Raw genomic sequence first — 25,559 nt, forward strand, 5'->3', positions numbered from 1 at the left:
TTCTGGCCGTTAATAGTCAGAGCGACACTGGTGGTTGACAAGGCGGGTGATCTGAGATAATACGCGTAGAGCAGTCCTTTGCCTTTGCTGGACGACATTGGCGTGCGCTACAGGAGCGATCCGCCCCACCCTGACCCGGGCGCAGCGGCGCCGCTGCCGCAGGCGTGGGAGCCGCCGGCGTGTTCCGCGGTCGTTTCCCCGCGGTCGAGGTCATCCCAGCCCCGCTCCTCGCCCTTCAGCTCTGGTGCCTATCCTGTCTCCTCACCTCGTCAACACTTTGTTACGGCCACAACTCAAACATAAAGTGTGTAATTGGTGCTTCCGCTGAATGTAAGTTAATCGCTTGACTGATTATACGCTGTCCGACCAAAAGGAGCTGGCCACCCCTACGTAATGCATAACTGACCACTAGATCTCCTGAGGGACGGACACGCCAATATAAAAGGAAAAGGGGGTGAGGGGGATACTGTGTTGTCAGTAGAGAGTCTGGAGAGCTCAGTGACTTTGAACGTAGACTAGTCGTTGGATGTCACCTGAAAACAAACACATCAGGGATACTTCAACCGTCCTGAAGCTCCCTAAACTGACTGTTGATGATGCGATTCTGAAGTAGAAACGCGAAGGGACGACCACACTTATACCGGGATCAGGTAGACATCATGTACTGACGAACAGGGACCATCGGGCAATGAGGAGGTTGTAAAAAAACAGCATGAAATCAAAGGAAGCAATCACGCGCGAGTTCCAAGCGATGCCAGCAGGCCAACTGGCACACCATTGTATGGGGTACAATGGTCGAGCAGCTCTTCATAAGAAGAATTCTGAGATTGTATCAGTATGACAATGCATCCTGTCATAAAGCAGCATGTGTGAGGCGAGGCACCAGTTTGTGGACAACAGCCGTCCAGAGTGGCCGAGCGGTTCTAGGCGCTACAGTCTGGAACCGCGCGACCGCTACGGTCGCAGGTTCGAATCCTGCCTCGGGCATGGATGTGTGTGATGTCCTTGGGTTAGTTAAGTTTAAGCAGTTCTGAGTTCTAGGGGACTGATGACCACAGCAGTTAAGTCCCACAGTGCTCAGAGTCATTTGTACCATTTTGTGGACAACAACAACCTGAAGTGGAATGGCCTGCCCAGAGTACAAACTTGAATACAATGAAATAGCTTTGGTATGAGTTAGATCGTGAACTTCACTCCAGATCCCAACTTCCAACATCACTGCTTTCTCTAGTTTCGGCTCTTGAGGAAGAATAGTCTATCACTCCTTTACAGTCAGTCACCCACCTCATAGAAAGTGTTCCCAGCAGAGATCAATCCTTCACAAAGGCGAAGTGTGGACACAGATCCCATATTAATGCCCATTAATAGGCACCTCGATACTTTTGATCAACAATGTATGTGATTTGTTTGTTTCGTAGCGGCCACAGTGCCTGTTCTTGGCAAAGCCGACACAGTGAAATAAATGGGACACTCATCAATAAGAAAAGGGCATTTCTTTTATGGAACGATTAAAAGTTACCACACAGGTGCTGCCGCGGTCAAGAGTTCTTAATACAGTTTTTTATGCTTATTTATGCGAAATTTTCACTCCTGTGCTTGTTACTGTCTAAAGGCCGTCAAGCTTCCACTTGCAGCTACACTCACTAACATGTTTCTCCGCTTAATTTCTGTACAGGAAACGGAATACTAGCAGACTTCTGAGTGACAAGAACACAACAACTGTGGCTAGTTTTCCACAGCTTTTTTATATATTGCTCTACAATTGGTTGTCAAGTGATGTGGGACAAGTATAAAGCTCTGTGTGTGTGTGTGTGTGTGTGTGTGTGTGTGTGTGTGTGTGTGAGAGAGAGAGAGAGAGAGAGAGAGAGAGAGAGAGAGAATGGTGCTCTTACATAGGGACTTCAAACAGTAAGTTATAAACGTCGTGACACGCTAAGACCATTGCGCATCAGGAGTGGCGCACTGTCAGAAGAGTTTACATGTTTCGGGTTTCCTGCACAGACAGTTCTGCTGCAGTCCGGAAATAAGGCGCATCACACTGCGCGACTGAAATGGCGCGACAACTGGAAACGTATTCCAAAGCTATACTTAGTGGAACAGCACGATTCTTGTGGGCAAAACGTCTCAATTGCACACAGATTCGCTGTGAAAATCTGCCGGTATATAGACTAAATGCAATATCGCGTAAAGCCGTGGTGAAATCGTGCCAACAGTTTTGCCAGGGCTGCGCGGGAGTGGATGGTGCCGATCAGGAGGTCCAGATATCACACGGTGCAGTTTCCATCTTTTCGGCAATCTGAAATAACTTGATGGGGGACAGATGTTTTCCAACGATGACGACACTGTCACAGTGGTTCTCGAATGGCTCCGCTACGTGGCCAGGGAGTGGATTTCTGTCGTCAACGAATTAGAACGACTGGTAGAAAGTTTCAACTGTTGCTGCAGAGACATGGTGACTATCAAGTGAAATAGTATCATATATCTGTATCACTTTAAACTACAGTGCAGCATTCAATAAAAGCTACTTGGTCGGCCTTCCACAATATTGTGTAACTTACTCTCTGACGTCCCTTGTATACGTTTGCAAGTGCGCGTTAAACACATACAGGATGTTTCAAAGCTGTGCGACGAATGTCTCGTAATATATCACGTCATGGGAAACAACTTTTGTTAGAGATAAACTGATTGCTGTGGTGTCGTTTAAGACTGTTTAGGCCTCTAAGAGGCGGCAGGCCGTAGGTACTCTGGGGCTTTCGTATGCATGTACGTTGCCTATCACCCAGTCACTTGCTCCTTGTGATAGCCGGTAAGCTATGCAAAATTGAAGTTCTTGATTCGCTTCTAAAATATCTTCCTTCACTTAGAGACTTACATTCTTATGGATTTACCGTTGAAAATCACTGTCAATTTTTGGGAGTAGGTAGTATTCTGTACAGAAGACCCTGCTAGTTTGGTGAAACCTCGTTGACACATGGCTGGGGGATACTAAAGGTCTCCGATCGTTGCTGGAAGGAGTCAGTGAAAATTTTATCTCTAACAAAAATTTTTCCCCTTGACTTTATCTGTCACCACTAGATATTTATAGAGAAGGCTTTGAAACACCCTTTATAACCATCTCTACACTTGCTTGAAGCAGTAGAAAATCAAAACTTGGTGGACACAAAGGGATTTTAACTTCTCTCCCAACAAACAGGAGTTTGAAGTCCAATTTACGGCGACATATTGCTGGGCGCCAATACATATCCACATTTCTCTCTCGGCACTGAGGTGTACAGTTTCGCTTATAATCCACAAACCAGCGTGATCTGCTTTACGAAATTAGTGTACAGAGTGCGGCAAGATCTGAGGTAAACGTTTCGAAGCACGGTCTCCTGCATCTTCCTCCTGCCCGGACGGCATAACATAAGCAGCCAAGGCTTGAAATATGCTCAAAATTTATACATAGGCAGTAATCGGAAGATAATATGTGTTTACATCAAAGCGTTTACTAAAAATCTTTGTGAATTGTTGCAGGGTACTTTTAAATCTTTGCTGCCCGACAGGACTTAAAAGTCCCGTTCACTTTCTGGAGTCATAAAACAGCATGAAGTTGAATTCTTGTACTGTCATCCTGTCTGGACGCCAGTCTATCATTACTGTGGTACAGAAAACTCTTTGGTTGTGATAGTTCAACATATCTGTCCACAGATGACAGAAAACAATGACACACTGTGTTTTCATTTCATCATTACGAAGTACGGACCTTGCCGACGTAAAAGGACATTATTCTGAATGCTTTGATGTTTCTAATCTTGTTTCGTATTGTTTTCGTTAACGTATACGGATATTACTAAATCCAGTAGCTAAAGAGCCCTATCTTCCTGTGTGATATCAGGAGGATTCATCAGATCAGATAAACTAACACTCATATTTCTTATATCTGCTTAGAGCGAACAGTGAAGTTGGTTTGGTTGTCTAGAGACACGCCAACCCTGCTGTCAACAGGAAGGAACGTATGTAAATACACATCCACCTTCTCGGCGCAATAGCAACTGAAACACTTTTGATGTGTTGCTACGGTACATCATGCTACTACATACTGGTACTATTACTGTTACACAAAGCGCTCAATATTGCGCCCGTCAGTGTCCAGAGGAGCCATAAAGTGCAGGATTACATTCTGCAAAGCAGAACGAAGCATGTCCGTAGGTATGCTGGCTACCTCTCTTGATATGCTGCGCTTCATATCAGCACTTGTGTGAATGTTTCCCTGGTAAACGCCATCCTTCAAGTAGCTCCACAGCCAGAAATCGCAGGATCGTGCTGGCCAAGCATTTGGAAACGCTCGGCTGATAAGTCGATCGTTTCCAAATGTGTTTTGGAGAAGCAGGTGGACTTCACGAGCGACGTGCGGTGGGGCCCCACCTTGCACGAAAACTGTTGAGTTCAATGTGTCTCTCTGCTTTAAATGAAATGCTGGCGAAGCATTTCGCAGTAACGCTGGCCAGTCACACTGCACGTCTTTGGTCCTTGAGCGCCGACCTGTTCAAAAAAGAGTGGGCCATTGATGAACGTAGCCATGAAGCCACACCATACGGTACCAAGTTCACCATACAGAGGAACAGTGACAGGAGGTGAAGAGCCTCACACTCGGCAATTCTGTGTGTTCAGCACAGCCGTCTGAGAAAAATGATCTTCGTCTGTCCATAGGATGGCCGAGGGATAGCCCTCGTCAACTTCAGTCCTTGCGAGAAAGTGGAGAGCGAAGTCAATACGTCGTTGTGCGTCCTGTGGTGTAAGCTACTGTACGATACGAATGTTGTACGGATACCATTCGTGAATGGTTCGAAGCATTTTCCGTACTGTGTACCGCAGAATGTTCAACTGTCGTGACACAGCACGTGAACTGCCTGAAGATTAGAAATTGCGCGCAGTATACCAACACCAGATTCGTCATGAAATACGCCTGGAGGAATGGAAGAATCACAACACCAATTTGATCAACCACGTGTGGTGCAACCGGTCGTCGGCCTCTTCCCGGAGCAATGCCCAGTTCTCCAGTTTTTTTCGAATTTCATCATCATGCTCCGCACAGCATGTGGAGAAAGAGGATCCTTTCGTAATCCTTTCAGTTGGCGATATTATCGAAGTGCAGCTGCAGCAGTACTGTTGTTTTGATAACGTAGTTTAACCAATAATGCCCTGTTCCTTTTGTCCAAGCTCAAGTTGACACGTTAAACAATTTGGTTTAAATGTGTGGTAAGTTCCTATGGAATCCTAAGGTCATCGGTCCCTAGGCTTACACACTACTTAATCTAACTTAAACTAACTTACGCTAACCACACACACCCATGCACAAAGGGAGGACTCCAACCTCCGACGGGGGTAACCGCGCGAGCCGTGACAAGGCGCCTTAGACTGCACGGCTACCCCTGACACGTTAACAAGGGCAATGTGGCTAGTCAGGTGTGTGATACTATGAATTACGGTGAAGGGAAAATTTAATTATAACCACCCAGTATGTGTGTATATATTTTCTCCGTCTGGTACCGCATACATTGCTGGATAAGAATATGGATCCAAGAATTAACCGTAAGTGATTAACAAAATCCGAAGTAAGGTTCGTGACGGAAATTTTGAAGACACGTCGATTAGCAGTTTGTTGTCTGAATCACTATACGCACCTTACTGTAAAGCAAACTGCAAATAGCTTCGGCGAAACATTCCCAATTTTCAAACCTTTAGCCACAATCATCAGAATAAATGGGAAATGTTCTTAATGACAGTAGAGTCTTCATCAAACATCATAGAGCGCTTCAGAATTACCCCTTCTGACTTGCATTGAGAAAAAGATCGCATTAGTGACTTACGCGTCCATTAACCGTGTAGCTGGGTCTTAATGAAGCAACCGCCCTGTGGCGTAGTTTAGACAACAGACGTATGCTCCGTGCTTTATTCGGGGTGGAGTAGCTGCCATTGGCACAGACTGCCACTACTCAGGAGCACGCACACAGAAGGTAATCTCAGTATAGCTTTTCTCCCATCCAGAAAACTAATCAAACTCGAAGCCTTTTAGTTTATTATTACGATCGTATAATTACTGTGCCTTGTGTGAACTGCGCATTTTGCTGAGGTGCGGCATCTGGAACGTGTGGTACAATGACGAGCTGCGGCGCCAGCACCAGGCCTCTCCGACCGGAGTCCCCTGCAGATCTACCGAAGATGAACAATAGCGATCGATGTCCGGCGGCGTATTAGGCACGCCCACTGCCCCGCGTAACAAGGCGAGCAGCCAGCTCGTTACCGACACGCCCTACGCCCCACACGCCGGCGCCGGCGCTAACGAACGCCACCGCCTGCCACTGTCACATCCAGCTTCTCTGGGGCCACTCCAGGTTTCTAAGGAAATAATATCTAGGAACACGAGTCTCGCGGTTTTAATTCTGCAACCACCACGTGGGCGCCACGCCAGTGGTTGTCCACTTCTCGAAATGAAAAAAATAGTGTTTTACAGGATTTACTAAGAGTTCTGAAACCATTTTACACTGCCTTCTTTCCCGAAATCGAGAAACGTTTGGAGCTGAAGGAGAAGCAGAAAAATGTTAGCCAGGAAGGTAGCTGCGACGGCAGTTGTTCTTGGATGCCAAGAACGCAGAGATCTGCGAGCAGTTTGGATTCAGTGTGTACTCTCTTGTCGTTGCCTTATTTTTTCCGATAATCGCTTCACAGCTATTTTGTATTCGGCTGCCAAGGCTGAGATAATCTGAACTTGAGGCGTAACTGTATCATAATCCGTACGCAGTAAAATCGCAAACGGTCTCAGGGTGGAGACATATTCCCAATATCTTTTAACTTAGTGAAATTCGAGAGTATTAAACGCTGTCGTAATAAGAAAATTCCCAATATGATATGGACATTAAATATTGTGGAATTATAAGTAACGTCACACTACAGGTAGTAATCAAATCGCTGAAGTCCGAAAGGGATATCTATCTGCAATGGCGACACTCTTAAAGTTGACAAGTTGCAATAAGAACAAACGAGAACAAGGGCTGACTTACGGCGTGTCGATAAAGAAGTTTGGGAAAAAAGTATGTCCTACTCTCAGGACGCCAACAGATAACTGAAGTAGAAATCACTAAGTTTAGTTATAATTAATGAGTACTAGTCGGTATGACGAAAATAAATTACAAAAAAATGTTCAAATGTGTGTGAAATCTTATGGGACTGCTAAGGTCATCAGTCCCTAAGCTTACACACTACTTAACCTAAATTATCCTAAGGACTAACACACACACCCATGCCCGAGGGAGGACTCGAACCTCCGCCGGGACCAGCCGCATAATCCATGACTGCAGCGCCCTAGACCACTCGGCTAATCCCGCACGGCAATAAATTACATGAAGCAATAAATTCGGCCAGAAATGAGAGCAAGATATCTACAAGTGGTGGAGAAAGGTATGGCTTGAAAATTGAGAAAAAAACATTACGTTGCTGCTGTTAAGGTACTTAAATCAAATGCGGCAAACGTTTACTTCGTATTATGGTGCCGCCATCTGCAATATTAATTGTCGCTGTTATCCCTAAATCATGTCAGGCGTTTCATTGGGATCCTTATCAAAGCTAGCTACTAGCTATCCGCACGGAATACCAGCGTAGCCGGCTGAACAAAAGGGAAAGAAATACTTTAGTATGGCAAGAGAAGTGGGTGGTTGCGGGACGTGAGTGTGAAAGAAGAGTTAAATATAAGAATCAAAAGAGAAAGATCGAGAGTAGTCCCGTAAGTAGTGAAATGCAAACCGTCAGATGTGCCCTACTCGAGCCATAACGATGATACCAGCAAATAGCGAAAGCTGCTGACGGGATGGAGGTGCGCTATGCTTCAGGTAGGTGGTTTCCGCACGCTTTCACCTGGCTGTCGCACTGTGACTGGCTACGAATGCCGGGTGGAGCCAACCGGTCGCACACACCACACCCACCACTCACTGTACGTTCTCACACTACCTCTCACTGTACTGCCAGGCACTCAAAGTCTGCTACCGGTACGACAACTCCGTGTCGACATCATTTTACCAACAAGTTCAGTATGCAATGCAGATTTATGAGCGGCACTCTCTTGTACGCAAATGTGTTTCAATAGAAAGTGCAATTTACTGAAGTGTCCATTAATTTCCTTGGAAAGAGGGAAAAAACATTTACTTTATTGAAGAATGTGAATACCGTTTATAGCCAAAGGTTCCCATTTTGTTAGTCCGTTTATGACGTGATTACAATTAATTCCGCATTTTTGTTAACAGGATGGACAACATTTATGCCGTTCCAAAGTCAGCCTCGGAGAGCAGTTATTAAACTAAGAATGCAACTGTGACAAATAGAAGGTGTTTCCTAGAGACTGGAATGAGCAGTTTTTGAAGGAACTTTACTTCTTTTAGATATAGCACTCGCTATAGAGCGGCAATTCACTCTGACAACTTCGTGAAAGCCGGGCACCGCAAGGAATAGTGACCAAGCTCTGGGCAACGACTAAAGCGGTCGCCACGTGTTAACGTCTTAGCTAAAGCTGACGTGGAGATCTACAAGTTTTGTGACGTCACTTCCTGCTATATCACGTTGAGAAGAGATTTCGTCAGGTAAAATGCAAAATTTTTCGGCAAAGTGCCACGTACAGTAGAACCTACAGGAAGAGAGAGCGCTCCCTGCATGACAAGCACAACTTGCGAGACGTCACATTGTATTTTTCATGTTAAGTAGAAGCCCACATTCGTTCTAACTTACACCCTATGAATATATGCTGTTTATAAGCATCCGCATATTGATTGTCTCGCTGTTATTGGTACGATTTGCTGAAAGATGCGAAGCGTCATATTAATAGTTAAAGAATTGTAATGTTCCGTTATTTTTATGTTATAACCCGTCTTTTTGAAAGTACGCCATTTTAAGGCAACGACACATTGAAGATTCATGAAAAACGTGTCGTTCTTATTAGGATTTGTTATAATTAAAGGTCAGTTAATTATGTATCGGCGATTAAACTTTTTGGGAGCTCGCAACGTAAAATACGAGGTCGCTCGTTGCAGAGCTTCAGTGTAGTGTAGTTTGCAGGGGCGCCAAATTACTGAACAGTGGGTAGAGGGCTAGCATCCCTCTACATTCAATTTTTTTCCCTTCACTTTCATGTTTTATAAAAGGTTGTGGAGCTTTCGTATGAAATTAATAGAAATAATTTCTGTAATGTCTGATGTTACGTAAATATAAGTGCGCTCTCTGTGAGTAGTAGTTTGTTCGATTTTGTGAAAGTCTATAAGCTGATGCTCCTACTGACTGGGCGTGTATGTTTTCGTCTTATTACATGTTCACGGACATTGCAGTTTTTATTTATGGATACCACAGACAGAACGACATCACTAGCATATGGACATGAGAGGAAATGTTGGTTTTAACAGATTTAAAGCAGATATTCTACATTCGTAAATTTTCGTGAACAAACAATGTTTTACGAGCCAAATAAAGCAGACAACTGCCGCTGGAGAGCGCAAAATCACGATAACCAGCTAGTCCCATGTGCCGACGGCGCTGTTTCTTATGTCGTTGGATATGCCTTCCTCAGTGACGACGGCTTTAGCTGGTCGCTTTATCGTCACAGAGCAGTTCTCTGTTGCTTTGTATGGAGGTCACTGCATTCAAATTCTTCCTACCACGAACGGTCCCCAAGTCCCTAGTTATTGTTTTAACGCATCCATTATGTACATCTGCTTTTTCCTCTACAGTTTAGCATCTGTTACTGCAACCTGACTGCCCATAATGTGTGTTTTTGAATCAGTCCGTCATATTGTTTTATCTTCATTTGCAGGTTCATGAACGTTTCCAATACCCAAGGCAAACAGCTGCCGGCTTCCGTCGGAAGACGCAGTACTGGCAGATGTCTACATGCAACCGGTTCGAACTCACGGTGCACCTCAGTGCCCAACGCTGATTTCCTATAGTCGCCAGTCGTGACAGGTAGCCTATCTTGCACATTTCCTACTTCCTACACTGCAAAAATACAAGCAAACGTTTTAAAAAATATCACCAGTTTAAAAAGTCAATGATGGTATTCAGATAAAAAACATGCAGAAACTAAGTACATAAGTAAACAAACTCAATAACTATTAAACTATTTATAGAATGACTGCTTGAACGCCGCATTGATGTAGGTTAAATAAATAAATAAAACATTTCAGGTTTCTTCGTTGTTTCTAAGACTCTTCTCTCGGTATGTGGGTAATTTGGAAATTGGACAACAGCACGGATAACTGCTAGTCTCGTATTTCAGCGCGGAGTGAAACTTAATCCCCCCCCCCCTCCCCCATTTAAACATTCCGCATACCAGACAATAATTTTTATAAAATTAAATTTCATGATATAAATGACGTTTGTACTTCATGTAAAATGGCAACAAGCAGAAAAGAAATGAGTGGAACAACAAAACGCACGTCTTTCTTGTAGGCTACGGCTATTAGCAAGCAAAGCAAGCTACGCGCGTTCGATGTGACATTGGCTGTACCGAATAGGCAGAAGCCTTCACGCCTCTGTGATTAATGGGCGGAAGACAACAGCCAATGGTGCGGCCGTAACGTAGCTCTGTATTACAGTCTTGCAACCCATTCTTAGCGCCTTCAGGTTTATATACATTTATAGACGATGTGTGTTAACAGCAGTATGAACAGCCCACGTAGCTGTCTTCCAGACGATTCGGCGTTCTACAACATTCTATTATAACTTTTCCTTGTTTGTTCTTCGCTAATTCCCATAGGGTGATCAGGAGTTTGAGTTACTTCTTAAATAAAATAACAGTAATTTTACAATACTGCCAGAAAATAACTATTTTCACGACGCAAACAGATGGTGCCACTTCAACATAATTTGTCATCATAGATATATTTTTATTTTCACCAACATTGAGTTTTTTCATTATCTAAGTGTGCGTTATTGCATTTAGCACGCCTCCGAATAATTTTTGATTAGGCATTTTGCAACAACTAAAAGATGGGTTTCGAAAGCAGTCAAAAGAAGGAACAACGCGAATCCCTGTACTTCTTAGCGGTCTATAACTTTCTGTTCTTTGTTTTGTCTTTTATTCTATAAAGGTATTTACCAAACTCGTTATTAAACTTCATACTGAAATGCGAGAGCCATTGGTGCATTGTGATTTGAACAGTCCAGTACTCAATCATCGGAGAATCGATATTCACATGTTGAAGAAATATTATAGTTTAGTGTATAATTTAGAGCGTAGAAGCATTCATTCTGTTATTTCCCGTGAGCTTCGGAGAGAAATCGAGTGACTCTAAAGAAACACTTGCCACGATTGTGTTGCAGTTATTGATTTCCCAGGCATTAAATGGCATCTGTTAATGATGGTAACAACAATAATTAGGTTGCATCCGGAGAATGTAAACTGGTTAGGAGTCAAAATGGTTTCTGAGTGTGTGTACCTGTTGCACTTTGATCAAAGTGGCCTGGCTATTCTACAGTTACAACGGCTGGGTAATGGTGTTTGATGAGTGCAGAACTGTGGTGAAGCTGTAGCTAGCGTGTGCTGCAGCGGTCCCTGACTGCGGCGGAACTGGACAGATAGCGGTGGTCTGCTATCGCACAGTATCGCAATCCGCGGTGGTCTCGGGAAGTGCGCCTTGTCGCCGGAAGGCGCGAGTACAGTTGGGGACAAGCTTGTTGTACCACTGTACAGTCGCTGTTCTTTCCAACGATTCTTTGAGTTTTTCCAGGCCACGTCCTGGATCCCTATATTCTTCCGTCGTGAAGCCGTTGCTGTTTATTTAATAATGATAGTGTAGGCAATTCTTCGTTCTCCATACTGGCGCATGTCACCATGCGAAAGTAATGGTCACTGCAATACTTCTGCTCACCGCCGCCCCCGCCGCCGCACAGTTGAACGACTCGCCACGTACTGACGTCAGCGCCGCAGCCCTTATTCGGGAGCCCACGTGCCGGTCCCGTTAGACACGGCACGTCGCAGGGTTGATTGTACTCCGCTTCAAGGTGAGCACCGCAGCTCGATCCATCGCAGTACCACTGATACATAATAAAACAATCTGCGTGTGTAACAACAGCAAGAGCCACGTAGTATCAGCTTACGTATTAGGTGAGAAATATCTGCATCAGCTACAGATTTAAATACCTACGAAAGATACGAAGGGGCACGAACACTAAAATGAATTGCAGGGAACGCGAATAGATTGCTCTGCAATTCTAGTGCGATTTTTTTAAGCTGCTGTTGTAATTTCTGGATCCATTTATGGGGTCGAAGGGAGGCGTGGAAAAAATTCGCTGCACGGATCGCAAGAAGTCTGTATAGCAGACAAGGAAGAAAGGTGTCAATGCTGTGGTTAAAACTCAAGTCGCATAACTTTAGGGAACAGTTATTCGAAGTGGATTGGGCACCAACTCTGATGCCTCCTAGGTACGAGGGTCACTCCAAAAGAAATGCACACTATTTTTGTAAACATACATTTTTCATTCTGCATGTGTGAAAGTTTTACAGTGTGTAGATACATCCTTCCCGCTTGTTTTCAAACTTAGTCCAACCAGTTCCCGTGAGTGGCGCCGTCACAGCATGTTTTCAAGATGGCTGCTACACTTGACGTTCGTCAGAAGCAACGTGCTGTCATAGAATCTCTGTGCTGTGAAAACGAGACAGTGGGAAACATCCACAAGAGGTTGAAAAAGGTGTATGGAGATGCTGCTGTCTATCGCCGTACAGTTAGTCGGTGGGCAAGCAGGTTACGTGATGAAAGCGGGCACGTCAATATTCAGGATTGTCCTCGCAGCGGCAGGCCTCGTACTGCACACACTCCAGACAATGTGCAGAGTTAACAAACTGGTGACTGCTGATAGGCGCATCACAGTGAACGAATTGCCACGCTACGTTGGGATAGGGGAAGGAAGTGTTTGCAAAATACTGAAAGTGTTGGCGTTAAAAAAGGTTTGTGCCATGTGGGTTCCCAGGATGTTGGCAGTGGCTCACAAAGAAACAAGAAAAACGATATGCAGCGAACTTTTGGAAAAGTAAGAGAATCGTGGAGATGAATTTCTTCGAAGAATTGTGACATGGCTCCATAATTTTTCAGCAGAGACGAAGAGGCAATCAGTGGAGTGGCACCATGCAAATTCACCCAAGGAAAAAAAAAAAAAAAAAAAAAGTCGAAACCACACCTTCTGCTGGAAAAGTTATGGCTACGGCGTTTTTCCATTCCGAAGGGCTCTTTTTTATGACCATCATGCCAAGTGGAACCACCATAAATTCTGATGCATATGTGACGACACTGAAGAAACTTCAAGCTCGACTGATACGTGTTCGACCACATCGGCAAAATCAAGATGTTTCGCTGTTGCACGACAATTCACGGCCACATGTCAGTCAAAAAACCATGGAAGCGATCACAAAACTCGGATGGACAACACTGAAACACCCGCCTTACAGTCCTGACCTGGCTCCATGTGACTATCATCTCTTTAGGAAACTGAAAGACTCTCTTCGTGAAACAAGGTTTGAAGATGATGACTCCCTTGTGCACGGTGCCAAACAGTGGCTCCAACAGGTTGGTCCAGAATTTTACCGTGCGGGTATACAGGCGCTGGTTCCAAGACGGCGTAAGGCAGTTGAGAAGGATGGAAATTATGTGGAAAAATGGTTCTGAGCACTATGGGACTCAACTGCTGTGGTCGTAAGTCCCCTAGAACGTAGAACTACTTAAACCTAACTAACCTAAGGACATCACACACATCCATGCCCGAGGCAGGATTCGAACCTGCGACCGTAGCGGTCGTACGGTTCCAGACTGTAGCGCCTTTAACCGCTCGGCCACTCCGGCCGGCAATTATGTGGAGAAATGAAAATATTGTACATAAAGGATGTATCTACACACTGCAAAACTTTCAAACATGTAGAATTAAAGATGGATTTTAAAAAAATAGTGTGCATTTCTTTTGGAGTGACCCTCGTATATCCCCTTTGGTCCATGAGAATAAAATGAGACTAGGTCGCGTTTTTTTCTTCGCTCCGGACCTGAATGGGAGTAACTGATTTTGGTACAAACTATGAATAAGAAGTACATTAGATTATCCGCAAGACATCGTGTAATGCGGGGCGATACATGTTCATCTAAATACGTACTCAGCAAGCCACCGTATGGTGCATGGTGGTGGGTACCATGTACCAGTACTGGTCACTTCCTTTCCTTGTCCATTCACAAATGGACCGAGGCAAAAAACAACTATCTATATGCCTCCGTACAAGCCCTAATTTCTCTTATCTTCGTGGTCCTTGCGCGAAATATGCATTGATGGCAGAAGAATCGTTCTGTAGTCAGCCTGAAAAGGTGGTTGTCAATAGTATACATTTTGCGTGGTCGTACTTATCACAGGAAGCCTCTACTAGTAGTGATGAATGATTTCAGATCATGCAGGAAACACAATATGTTTTCTATTCGTTTCATTTTCCCTCTTGCTGTTCCTTTCAACTATTTTTTGTTTGAATCTTCACTTAAAAATACTAACAATGATGTCTAATAAATTTTCTCATCGGAGCTGTAGATAACAGTTAACTCTATACTAAGTATTTTAGTCAGCAGATGTTACCATAATGCTACAGAAAATAAATTATAGGGGGTAGGGAGAGAGCCAACATTTTTTTCCATTTATTAGTATACACACATTTGTCATATTCCTTTTATTTTAAAGGAAGTTATCAACAAAGGAAATTAGCATACCAGCAAGTTGAAAATTGTAATTTTTCATAAATACTTTTATTAACAGATGATACTCATCTTTTGTATTTTTTTGTTACAACAAAATTCTCTAGTGCCGATATTTCAAACTAGTATTAACTCGTCACAAGCATTTGTATATGTAGTCTCCGTGGATACACGTTAAAGTTTCACGTAAACTGTTCACGGAATTCTTTGAAGTGTTTCTGTAGATTCTGTATAAAGTATTCCACCTAGTGCTTCCTTATCACACTCATTTTGCAGTAGATCTGGCTCAGTGGATGTTAATCAAATATAATTATGGCTGATCCTCAAACATGGATATAAAATTCTGCTTAAAACTGCTGTAACAAGACACCGTCTGTATGCTACATGAAGGGGCGGTTTTTGTAGAGCTGGTACGACATCGGCGGAAACAAATTAAGCCCCACAGCGCACTCTTGTGTGGCGGGACATCACCCTGGGCAGGAAAGTAGATCAGCAGGAGAGAAAGTTGGCTTACCCCACGTCAGACAGCCGCACGCCGCGCCGGGCAGTAATAACTGCCTGATGCTGATACTCGGTTGCCGTCCTCAATAACAAAAGATTGCAGCCTTCCTGTAACCGCAATTACACCAGTAGCTGTCGGATCGCCTTCTAGAGTTGTAGCGCTCGGGAACAACTACAGCCCACTGCTTTACTGTTCTCGTTGGAGAGCAAGTCGTGTGGCTGCAGCAGCCTACGCCGGGATGCAAAATAAAACACTGTGGAGACGCAGGGCTGTAAAATCTCCTCTTTTTGTCCGTGGTCATTTTCAGGATAATTACTTCCATAAATTCGTGTGCTACAGTGTTGTTCAGTACTCATTCACAACCAGCTGTGGGGAAGAAGATTGTGCTCTTAATTTTACGTTCGCGTATAACGACCCGCCGGACACGTATTTTAAACACGATGCTTTTGACTTGGGATTAATTATCACAAACTGCACGTATCTCATTTTGCTTCACAAGGTTCTGTTATAGGAGGTAACCACATAATTCAAATAAAGTGTCATGCTACAACATAGCACAGGGCGAAAACGGTAGTTACGGTATTCAATCAAGCATCAGTTTTATAGTTCTTCAGCGTGGAATCCCCCCATGAACCATGGACCTTGCCGTTGGTGGGGAGGCTTGCGTGCCTCAGCGATACAGATAGCCGTACCGTAGGTGCAACCACAACGGAGGGGTATCTGTTGAGAGGCCAGACAAACATGTGGTTCCTGAAGAGGGGCAGCAGCCTTTTCAGTAGTTGCAAGGGCAACAGTCTGGATGATTGACTGATTTGGCCTTGTAACAATAACCAAAACGGACTTGCTGTGCTGGTACTGCGAACGGCTGAAAGCAAGGGGAAACTACGGCCGTAATTTTTCCCGAGGGCATGCAGCTTTACTGTATGATTAAATGATGATGGCGTCCTCTTGGGTAAAATATTCCGGAGGTAAAATAGTCCCCTATTCGGATCTCCGGGCGGGGACTACTCAAGAGGATGTCGTTATCAGGAGAAAGAAAACTGACGTTCTACGGATCGGAGCGTGGAATGTCAGATCCCTTAATCGGGCAGGTAGGTTAGAAAATTTAAAAAGGAAAATGGATAGGTTAAAGTTAGATATAGTGGGAATTAGTGAAGTTCGGTGGCAGGAGGAACAAGACTTCTGGTCAGATGACTACAGGGTTATAAACACAAAGTCAAATAGGGGTAATGCAGGAGTAGGTTTAATAATGAATAGGAAAATAGGAATGCGGGTAAGCTACTACAAACAGCATAGTGAACGCATTATTGTGGCCAAGATAGATACGAAGCCCACACCTACTACAGTAGTACAAGTTTATATGCCAACTAGCTCTGCAGATGACGAAGAAATTGAAGAAATGTATGATGAAATAAAAGAAATTATTCAGATTGTGAAGGGAGACGAAAATTTAATAGTCATGGGTGACTGGAATTCGAGTGTAGGAAAAGGGAGAGAAGGAAACATAGTAGGTGAATATGGATTGGGGCTAAGAAATGAAAGAGGAAGCCGCCTGGTAGAATTTTGCACAGAGCACAACTTAATCATAGCTAACACTTGGTTTAAGAATCATGATAGAAGATTGTATACATAGAAGAACCCTGGAGATACTAAAAGGTATCAGATAGATTATATAATGGTAAGACAAAGATTTAGGAACCAGGTTTTAAATTGTAAGACATTTCCAGGGGCAGATGTGGACTCTGACCACAACCTGTAGATTAAAACTGAAGAAACTGCAAAAAGGTGGGAATTTAAGGAGATGGGACCTAGATAAACTGAAAGAACCAGAGGTTGTACAGAGATTCAGGGAGAGCATAAGGAAACAATTGACAGGAACGGGGAAAAGAAATACAATAGAAGAAGAATGGGTAGCTTTGAGGGATGAAATGGTGAAGGCAGCAGAGGATCACGTTGGTAAAAAGACGAGGGCTAGTAGAAATCCTTGGGTAACAGAAGAAATATTGAATTTAATTGATGAAAGGAGAAAATATAAAAATGCAGTAAATGAAGCAGGCAAAAAGGAATACAAACGTCTCAAAAACGAGATCGACAGGAAGTGCAAAATGGCTAAGCAGGGATGGCTAGAGGACAAATGTAAGGATGTAGAGGCCTATCTCACTAGGGGTAAGATAGATACCGCCTATAGGAAAATTAAAGAGACCTTTGGAGAGAAGAGAACCACTTGTATGAATATCAAGAGCTTAGATGGAAACCCAGTTCTAAGCAAAGAAGGGAAGGCAGAAAGGTGGAAGGAGTATATAGAACGTCTATACAAGGGCGATGTACTTGAGGACAATATTATGGAAATGGAAGAGGATGTAGATGAAGATGAAATGGGAGATACGATACTGCGTGAAGAGTTTGACAGAGCACTGAAAGACCTGAGTCGAAACAAGGCCCCGGGAGTAGACAACATTCCATTAGAACTACTGACAGTCTTGGGAGAGCCAGTCCTGACAAAACTCTACCATCTGGTGAGCAAGATGTATGAAACAGGCGAAGTACCCTCAGACTTCAAGAAGAATATAATAATACCAATCCCAAAGAAAGCAGGTGTTGACAGATGTGAAAATTACCGAACAATCAGTTTAATAAGCCACAGCTGCAAAATACTAACACGAATTCTTTACAGACGAATGGAAAAACTAGTAGAAGCCGACCTCGGGGAAGATCAGTTTGGATTCCGCAGAAATACTGGAACACGTGAGGCCATACTGACCTTACGACTTATCTTAGAAGAAAGATTAAGGAAAGGCAAACCTACGTTTCCAGCATTTGTAGACTTAGAGAAAGCTTTTGACAATGTTGATTGGAATACTCTCTCTCAAATTCTAAAGCTGGCAGGGGTAAAATACAGGGAGCGAAAGGCTATTTACAATTTGTACAGAAACCAGATGGCAGTTATAAGAGTCGAGGGACATGAAAGGGAAGCAGTGGTTGGGAAGGGAGTAAGACAGGGTTGTAGCCTCTCCCCGGTGTTATTCAATCTGTATATTGAGCAAGCAGTAAAGGAAACAAAAGAAAAATTCGGAGTATGTATTAAAATCCATGGAGAAGAAATACATTGAGGTTCGCCGATGACATTGTAATTCTGTCAGAGACAGCAAAGGACTTGGAAGAGCAGTTGAACGGAATGGATAGTGTCTTGAAAGGAGGATATAAGATGTACATCAACAAAATCAAAACGAGGATAATGGAATGTAGTCGAATTGGGTGATGCTGAGGGAATTAGATTAGGAAATGAGACACTTAAAGTAGTAAAGGAGTTTTGCTATTTGGGGAGCAAAATAACTGATGATGGTCGAAGTAGAGAGGATATAAAATGTAGACTGGCAATGGCAAGGAAAGCGTTTCTGAAGAAGAGAAATTTGTTAACATCGAGTATGTGTCAGGAAGTCATTTCTGAAAGTATTTGTATGGAGTGTAGCCATGTATGGAAGTGAAACATGGATGATAAATAGTTTGGACAAGAAGAGAATAGGAGCTTTCAAAATGTGGTGCTACAGAAGAATGCTGAAGATTAGATGGGTAGATCACATACCTAATGAGGAAGTATTGAATAGGATTGGGGAGAAGAGAAGTTTGTGGCACAACTTGACTAGAAGAAGGAATCTGTTGGTAGGACATGTGTTGAGGCATCAAGGGATCACCAATTTAGTATTGGAGGGCAGCGTGGAGAGTAAAAATCGTAGAGGAAGACCAAGAGATGAATACACTAAGCAGATTCAGAAGGATGTAGGTTGCAGTAGGTACTGGGAGATGAAGAAACTTGCACAGGATAGAGTAGCATGGAGAGCTGCATCAAACCAGTCTCAGGACTGAAGACCACAACAACAAAAGTAGTGAAGCTGCTTATCGTTTGCCATTTGATTGGTCACTAACGCTGAACTATATTTTAAGGTACTTCTGGCCAATGTCTGGAGAACATAAATTTGGAATTAATAATGACCATGTTATGTGCTCTCGGATACTTAACTTAAGCGTACTGTCGGAAGTAGTCTGTTTATCTTTTTACAGTTGTGCTCTCACAATCATGATTTCTGTTCGACCAAGGGTGCGGATCTAATTAGTTAATTACATCTATTCTTTTAATTTCGATCTCGATAGGCACAGTTCTGCGCCTGAGACAGAAGAGTACAAAATTCTTCAATTGACAATTGCCATCTCTAACAAAGGAAGCATATACTCAAACGCTCGGCGAGTTCGGTCGTATTTCGTACCATGTTAGTACGTACCTATGCATCAACGTAAAAGGCAACTGCTCTAATACGATATGCTTCTCTAGCGTTTACGAGAAATCAAGGTTCAAAATTTTACGAGCCTTTTCAGTGCCACACGAGAGAGCCAGTCTTCGACGAGTGGCGTTTGCATAACCGAGTAAGGCAGCAGATCGGAAGTCGACCCGAACTGCGTTCGAGACATGAATATTTTTCCTTTATAATCTTTCCCCAAATACTTATATCGTAACAACAAATCCCGTTTCTTCGGAAAGAGATAAAAAATAATCGTTTTGGTACATACGTGGCGAGGCACAGTTGAGATGTAATAAGGAATAGTGGTGAAATTAACACTTTTTTTATCTTACAAAGTTATCGCAGTTACGTCATTACACTTTCAATTCTTCGTAGTCACTGGTAGACTAGAATCTAATTCTAAAAACATGAAAAACATGGTACAGACTAGCACCAAAAATATTTTATGAATGCCACTTCTTGACACCAACATTTTATTTTCTATAATAATAGAGGGAAACAAAACACCTCATTAACACTTGAATGTACGTGGCCGTTTCAATGTAGGTACGAATAGCAGGAATTCTGGAGTTATCAACTGATACAGAACCAGGGGGTGAAGACTAATGCAGTCTTCATACAGTTGATACTGCCGCAAGGTGTGACGTATGCAGCGTCGCAAGGCTCATGTGCTACGGGACGCCAGTCCAAATCCGACCGACGGCAATTATTTGTTATTTAGTACTTATCGTTTCTGAGAGGTTCTCGGAAGTTCTTATGTTTGTATATTCCGGAATATTTGATATCTATATAAACAGCAGTACTCTCCGTTCAAGTTGATTTCTGTTCTGGCTGTACTTTCGCATTTGTACTCGATTCTGGTTAAGAAATGACAGTGTTTGCCGGAGACGCCGGGCACTTCAAAACATCTACCATCGCCGTGGCTTCAATTAGGTAACGTAACAGCCGCCGCATACACGGACGCGACCCGGAATACAAGCAGTACGTTGTTCCCATGGTCGGTATATTTAGGACACCAATAGATTCCAAGCCAGCAAAAGGTCAGCTGCACATCAGGCATTCACCAGTGTTGTCTCGAGATGCTGGTCATGACACGGCGAAATGACAAAGGATTCGCCCGGATCGTCAAATACAGCAGATGGGACGACATGATGTGTTTGGCAAATGTGTACTTTTACTTGAGACGGCACAGTTGAGCAGTGGTTCAAGAACAACGAAGAGCACTCAGTAGATAGGGTAAATTCCAGACCGAACTGAAGAAAATCTTTGGCGATAATTAGCAGCAAGTCCGCTTATCGGAAGAACAATTGGACAGGGGGGAACGACAGTCCTACATACGGAATTATTTGGTTCTATACCACATTGTGAATACGCTAACAAAATCTCAAACTTGATTTAAAGGAGTCGCTGAGGACGTGTGCCAAGCTTTTCCGATCAATGATATCACTCTGGCTCTACTTCAATGCAGACGCATTCTGGAATCGCTTCAGAAAAGTTTTGACTTGTATAGAAGTATACATTGCACAGCAGACGTAACGGTTTAACGATTCCTTATGATACCTCGATACAATTTTACTTCTATGATTGCCATTTTTATTGTTGTTCCTTTACGAAGAATATGCTTCACTGTATTTGGTAGAAGAATGGAGAAAAAAGGCAAGACTTGAACGCAATACGACCAGACCTACTGCACTAGCCCGTCTGGTATGGGATTCAACAGTCTCGTAAAACTGTAAAGCGCCATTTCTCGAAAACGCTAGAGCAGAATTTGTTGCACTAAAGCATATACAATAGTCGTAGGGAATATGGCTAAAATCGACGATCCACTGAGTGTAAGCTTTCCCTAAAATAAAATTTTATATCATTACTCGTCAGCATTAATCATGAAAGTGTGTATAACGTTTAAAAGGACAGAAAATGTGCGGCTTTCGGTATGCTTGGCTGAAGCTCCAGTGCTGTTTTGGTACGGACGCTCAAAAAGGTTCAAATGGCTCTGAGCACTATGGGACTTAACATCTGTGGTCATCAGTCCCCTAGACTTAGAACTAAGTAAACCTAAGGACATCACACACATCCATACGCGAGGCAGGATTCGAATGGAGAGCAATGTAGCAAGTGAATGTTTCTGGATGTGGATGTTGAAGATGTATTGTTTGTTGTGTGTTTCAGACGAGTACCTTTCTGGAGGATCTCGAGGTGCTCCCAGAGGATGTCGCCCATGAAGGGCGGCGTTCTGGCGAGGAAGGCCTCCTTGCCCATGTTGCAGATGTCCTTGCCGCGCATGTGCAGGTGCTGCATGGTGACGCCCTCCAGCGAGAACTCGCGGATGGCCCACGACAACCAGTGAGCCACCTGCGCCTCCGACCATTGCCTCGGGTCTGCAACACAGCGCAACCAACGTTTCAGTTAGCACGTTATCATGCGATTCTGACACTAGCCCACGTTGCTGTCGACGGAATGTAGCTGAGAACCTGAGCTAAAGGAAATGGGTAAACAGATCCAGTTGTGGCAAAGATACTGAAGATACTCGTAGTCGATGTGGTGAGGAATAACTGCGAGCCGATAACAGCAAACACAGTGCTCCTGCTTCCTTAGCCAGCAAGGTATCATATCATTAAGTGAATAAATAAACCAAACATTTGAACAATAGTAGACGGTTCTAAATATACAGAGATTCAAAAAATGGCTCTGAGCACTTTGGGACTTTAACTTCTGAGGTCATCAGTCACCTAGAACTTAGAACTACTTAAACCTAACTAACCTAAGGACATCACACACATCCAAGTCCGAGGAAGGATTTGAAACCTGCGACCGTAGCGGTCGCGCGGTTCCAGACTGTAGCGCCTAGAACCGCTCGGCCACCCCGGCCGGCTACAGAGATTCATATTTTAGTTTCGATGTGAGCTCAATTTCGTGTAAGCATAGTAATTTGACTATCAGTCCAACAAAAGAAAATTTTCACCCGAACACTGTTCAACTACGTACAAGGGAAACATTAGAAAAATCGTTATCATGTATCAAATGTTGCTGCCGTGTTTTTTATGACATGCCAATACTTTCTTCATGTAAAGCTAAAACAAGTTTCCTAAAATATGTTCCGCCTAAGCTTTTATTTCTGGTGAAAGTAGAAGATCTACGTGGCGAAATATAGTAGCTGCATGATACAGTTACACATGTTTACCCAACACGTTTCCCTTCTGATGGTTCCTTGATATCTCAGGATGTTTCCTATCAGCAGATCTCTTCTTTTAGTGGAGTTATGCCGTCAGTTTCTTCCGTCTTCCACACTCCAGTTCCAATCAGTGCCACCTCATTAGTTATCCGACTTACCTATCTAATCATCTTCGGCATGCTTCTTGTCTGAACTGTTTATCCTCCACGTTTCACTGTCGCGGTTACAGTTCAAGCAAATATCTTCAAAAAGAGACTTCCTAATCTTAAATGTATAGTCGGGGTGAAAAAAACTCTCTCTTTTAGAAATGCTTTGCTTGCTATTGCCAGACTGCATTTTACATCTTCTCTATATAGACCATCGACAGTTATTATGATACCCAAATACTAAAACTCATCTACCACTTTTAGTAACTCATTTACTACTTTTATTATCTCATTTCCTAATCTATCTCATTTCCTAATCTAACTCCTTCAGCATCCCCTCATTTATTTCGACTACATTCTAGTTTTCTTTTTTCCAAAGCACTATGCAGTTGCTTTGTTGTCTCTGACAGAATTACGATCTCAGCGACAAACCTCAAAGTTTTAGTTTCTTCTCCCTGTACTTTAATTCCCTTTACAAATTTCTCCTTGGTTTCTTTTACTGCTTGCTCAATACACAAACTAAGTAACATCGGGGACAGACTGCAGCCCCGTTGGACTCCTTTCTCAACTATGGTTTTCCTTTCGTTCGCTTCAACAAATGTTACACTTTATAGATATGAATATTCCTGCATTAAATACTGAAGAACTCTTATAAATTCTTCTGTAACAGAAGAAATTCTTATTACGCATTTTATCCTTAAAATTTACATAGCTTGACAAAGATATTATGACAAGTTTAATACAGTAAGGAAGCGTCGTTACTGCCTGTGAAATTTAAATCTGATCAAGTGTATTACCGAGAAGGTCATGTGAAATTAATGTGGGGGATATAAAATTGTCGCTCGCACGAATGCAGATAATTGCTTGGACTGGACATTTTCACTTGCTGGGACCCCTCTGAATTGTGGAGAAATACGCGTTTTTGTGGCCTGGTTGTGGCTACTAGCAAGCCAAGCAGTTTCCCACTTGCCTTCACACGGGTACTTCGTCATTCAAGGTGAAGGCTACCAACAGGAACACAACACTTTCATCGAGCTCAGATCGGCGGCACAGCAGTAGTGGTACCATCAGATTGTTATCTGTGCTGGTGACAGATTTTCCTGCCTGTCACAAGGAGACTTAAGTAACGCAGCTGTGCAAATGAAAGTGCCCTCCAAATCCGCTGAAGAAAAGGAAAGCAAGGAGATTCAAAGGTTCGACTCGTCCACGTCCGTGTAAAAGTCGTAGCGTACACACTTTCGTTAGGCCACACGGTTGCTTGTACGGTTGCTGCTAGGTTGCCCTTGAGGACATGTCCGGCAACTACGAAACGAATTCCTTATTTTTTGTACTATGATTTAATTTCACCTTGTCTAAGCGCACCAAATACAGCGTCATACTTGCGTAATTCAGACAATAGCTACACTTCCAATCTGTTAGTGTAGTCTACCTTTCATGCTAGAAGTATTAAGTACCTTGATCCCGTTTTGAAGCCAAAGCTTCAGCCTTCTCCTACAATTAAACATAACAGTTACGGATAGAATCGTTATTGATCTAAGCGATAAAGTGAAAAACTCGTTCAAATTTGATAAACACACCGGTCGGACGTGCATCTACTATTCACCATTCCAATACCTCCCTGTCTTCCGTCCTTCCATCACGCGCTCGATACTTGATGGCATTTTCATAATACGAGTAAAAACATATGTGACGAAACCAAGAGAAAAATTTTCTACACAGATGGAAGTGAACTTTAGCGCTTCGAGAGGTGTGCTGTACGTTGTCCTAATATGCAGTGTACTTCAGGAATAAGGATTGCTTTTTTTTTTCTCTGCTTGTTAATGGATGTTTCATCTCCTACGCGTAACTAATCGTTTATATTTTACCGCGCAGGAATATACTGTAGACTGTATGTGATTAACACTAGGGCCGTTGTAGCATTCTCTTTAAAGGGACTGCCGAGGGTGTCTGGAGAATACTGTGTTACGCACATTCACTTACCACTTCTGGCAGGGAATACGTTTATGAAGAAACAGTCTATCAGATGCTATAACTGGAATTAAATAGTATTATGGTTAATGGGTCCACAGTTAATAACCTAACATATCCTGAGTGCAAATTCTTGTAGATGCCGCAAGGAAAAAAAAAAAAAAAAGGACCACCTCCTTATTGGTGAAATCAACAACTACTATTTGGTTTTATAGTTCTCTGGTCCTATACTTCTTTTATTGCATATCTTTTTGATCTTGACCCTCCTTCCACAGAGTCATTAACTTTCTAATGGGAAGGCAACAGAGTTCATACTGCTTAAGAAATCTGAACAAAAGTAGTTTACAGCCGAGTGTGGTCGTCTTCCGGATGCAGCAACCATTTAATGAAGATCGTTAATTGTGTTTGTTTGCAAAGTATTCTAACTTTGGAACAAAGAACCAAAATTAAATGCAACGTCGTCTATAGAGAATGTTATGTAGTATAATGACAACTGTAAGATAATTAACTTCAGGGGAAGCGAGAGAGTCCTCATACTTTTGGCTCACAGTGGAAAGCAGTAAATCAGGTTACTGGTCTGAGATCTGTTCGATGTGTGATATTTGCTGCGGCTTTTTTGTAGTACTTATCCCTCCGGTGGAATTTCGCAATCTCAAGCACCAGGAGCAGCAGCTGCAACAAAGTCTTGTTGAGTTAGTTTCATTTTAATCATTTACGACACCTATTTAATTCTTTACAATAAAA

The 25,559-nt window shown here is 43.0% G+C and overlaps 1 protein-coding gene and 1 long non-coding RNA gene across 5 annotated transcripts in view; one reads left to right on the top strand and one right to left on the bottom strand.

Annotated features, from left to right (window-relative positions):
• LOC126481625 (ETS-like protein pointed) overlaps positions 1-25,559 on the bottom strand; it is an 808,396-nt gene that overhangs the window by 94,350 nt on the left and 688,487 nt on the right. For all 3 annotated transcript variants that reach the window (XM_050105514.1, XM_050105515.1, XM_050105516.1), the window contains one exon: positions 21,707-21,907. In XM_050105514.1, coding sequence (XP_049961471.1) covers positions 21,707-21,907 — 201 coding nt within the window. The remainder of the gene's footprint in view (positions 1-21,706; positions 21,908-25,559) is intronic.
• LOC126481628 (uncharacterized) overlaps positions 9,573-25,559 on the top strand; it is a 28,590-nt gene continuing 12,603 nt past the window's right edge. Inside the window, exons 1-2 of one of the 2 annotated variants that reach the window (XR_007587600.1) lie at positions 9,573-9,978; positions 21,699-22,178. This is a non-coding gene — a long non-coding RNA (uncharacterized LOC126481628). Of the gene's footprint in view, positions 9,979-21,698; positions 22,179-25,559 lie in introns of those variants that run through there. The other variant, XR_007587601.1, reaches the window with a different exon arrangement.

This window comes from Schistocerca serialis, chromosome 5 (assembly GCF_023864345.2).
Source record: "Schistocerca serialis cubense isolate TAMUIC-IGC-003099 chromosome 5, iqSchSeri2.2, whole genome shotgun sequence".
In the NCBI taxonomy this organism is placed as follows: domain Eukaryota; kingdom Metazoa; phylum Arthropoda; class Insecta; order Orthoptera; family Acrididae; genus Schistocerca; species Schistocerca serialis.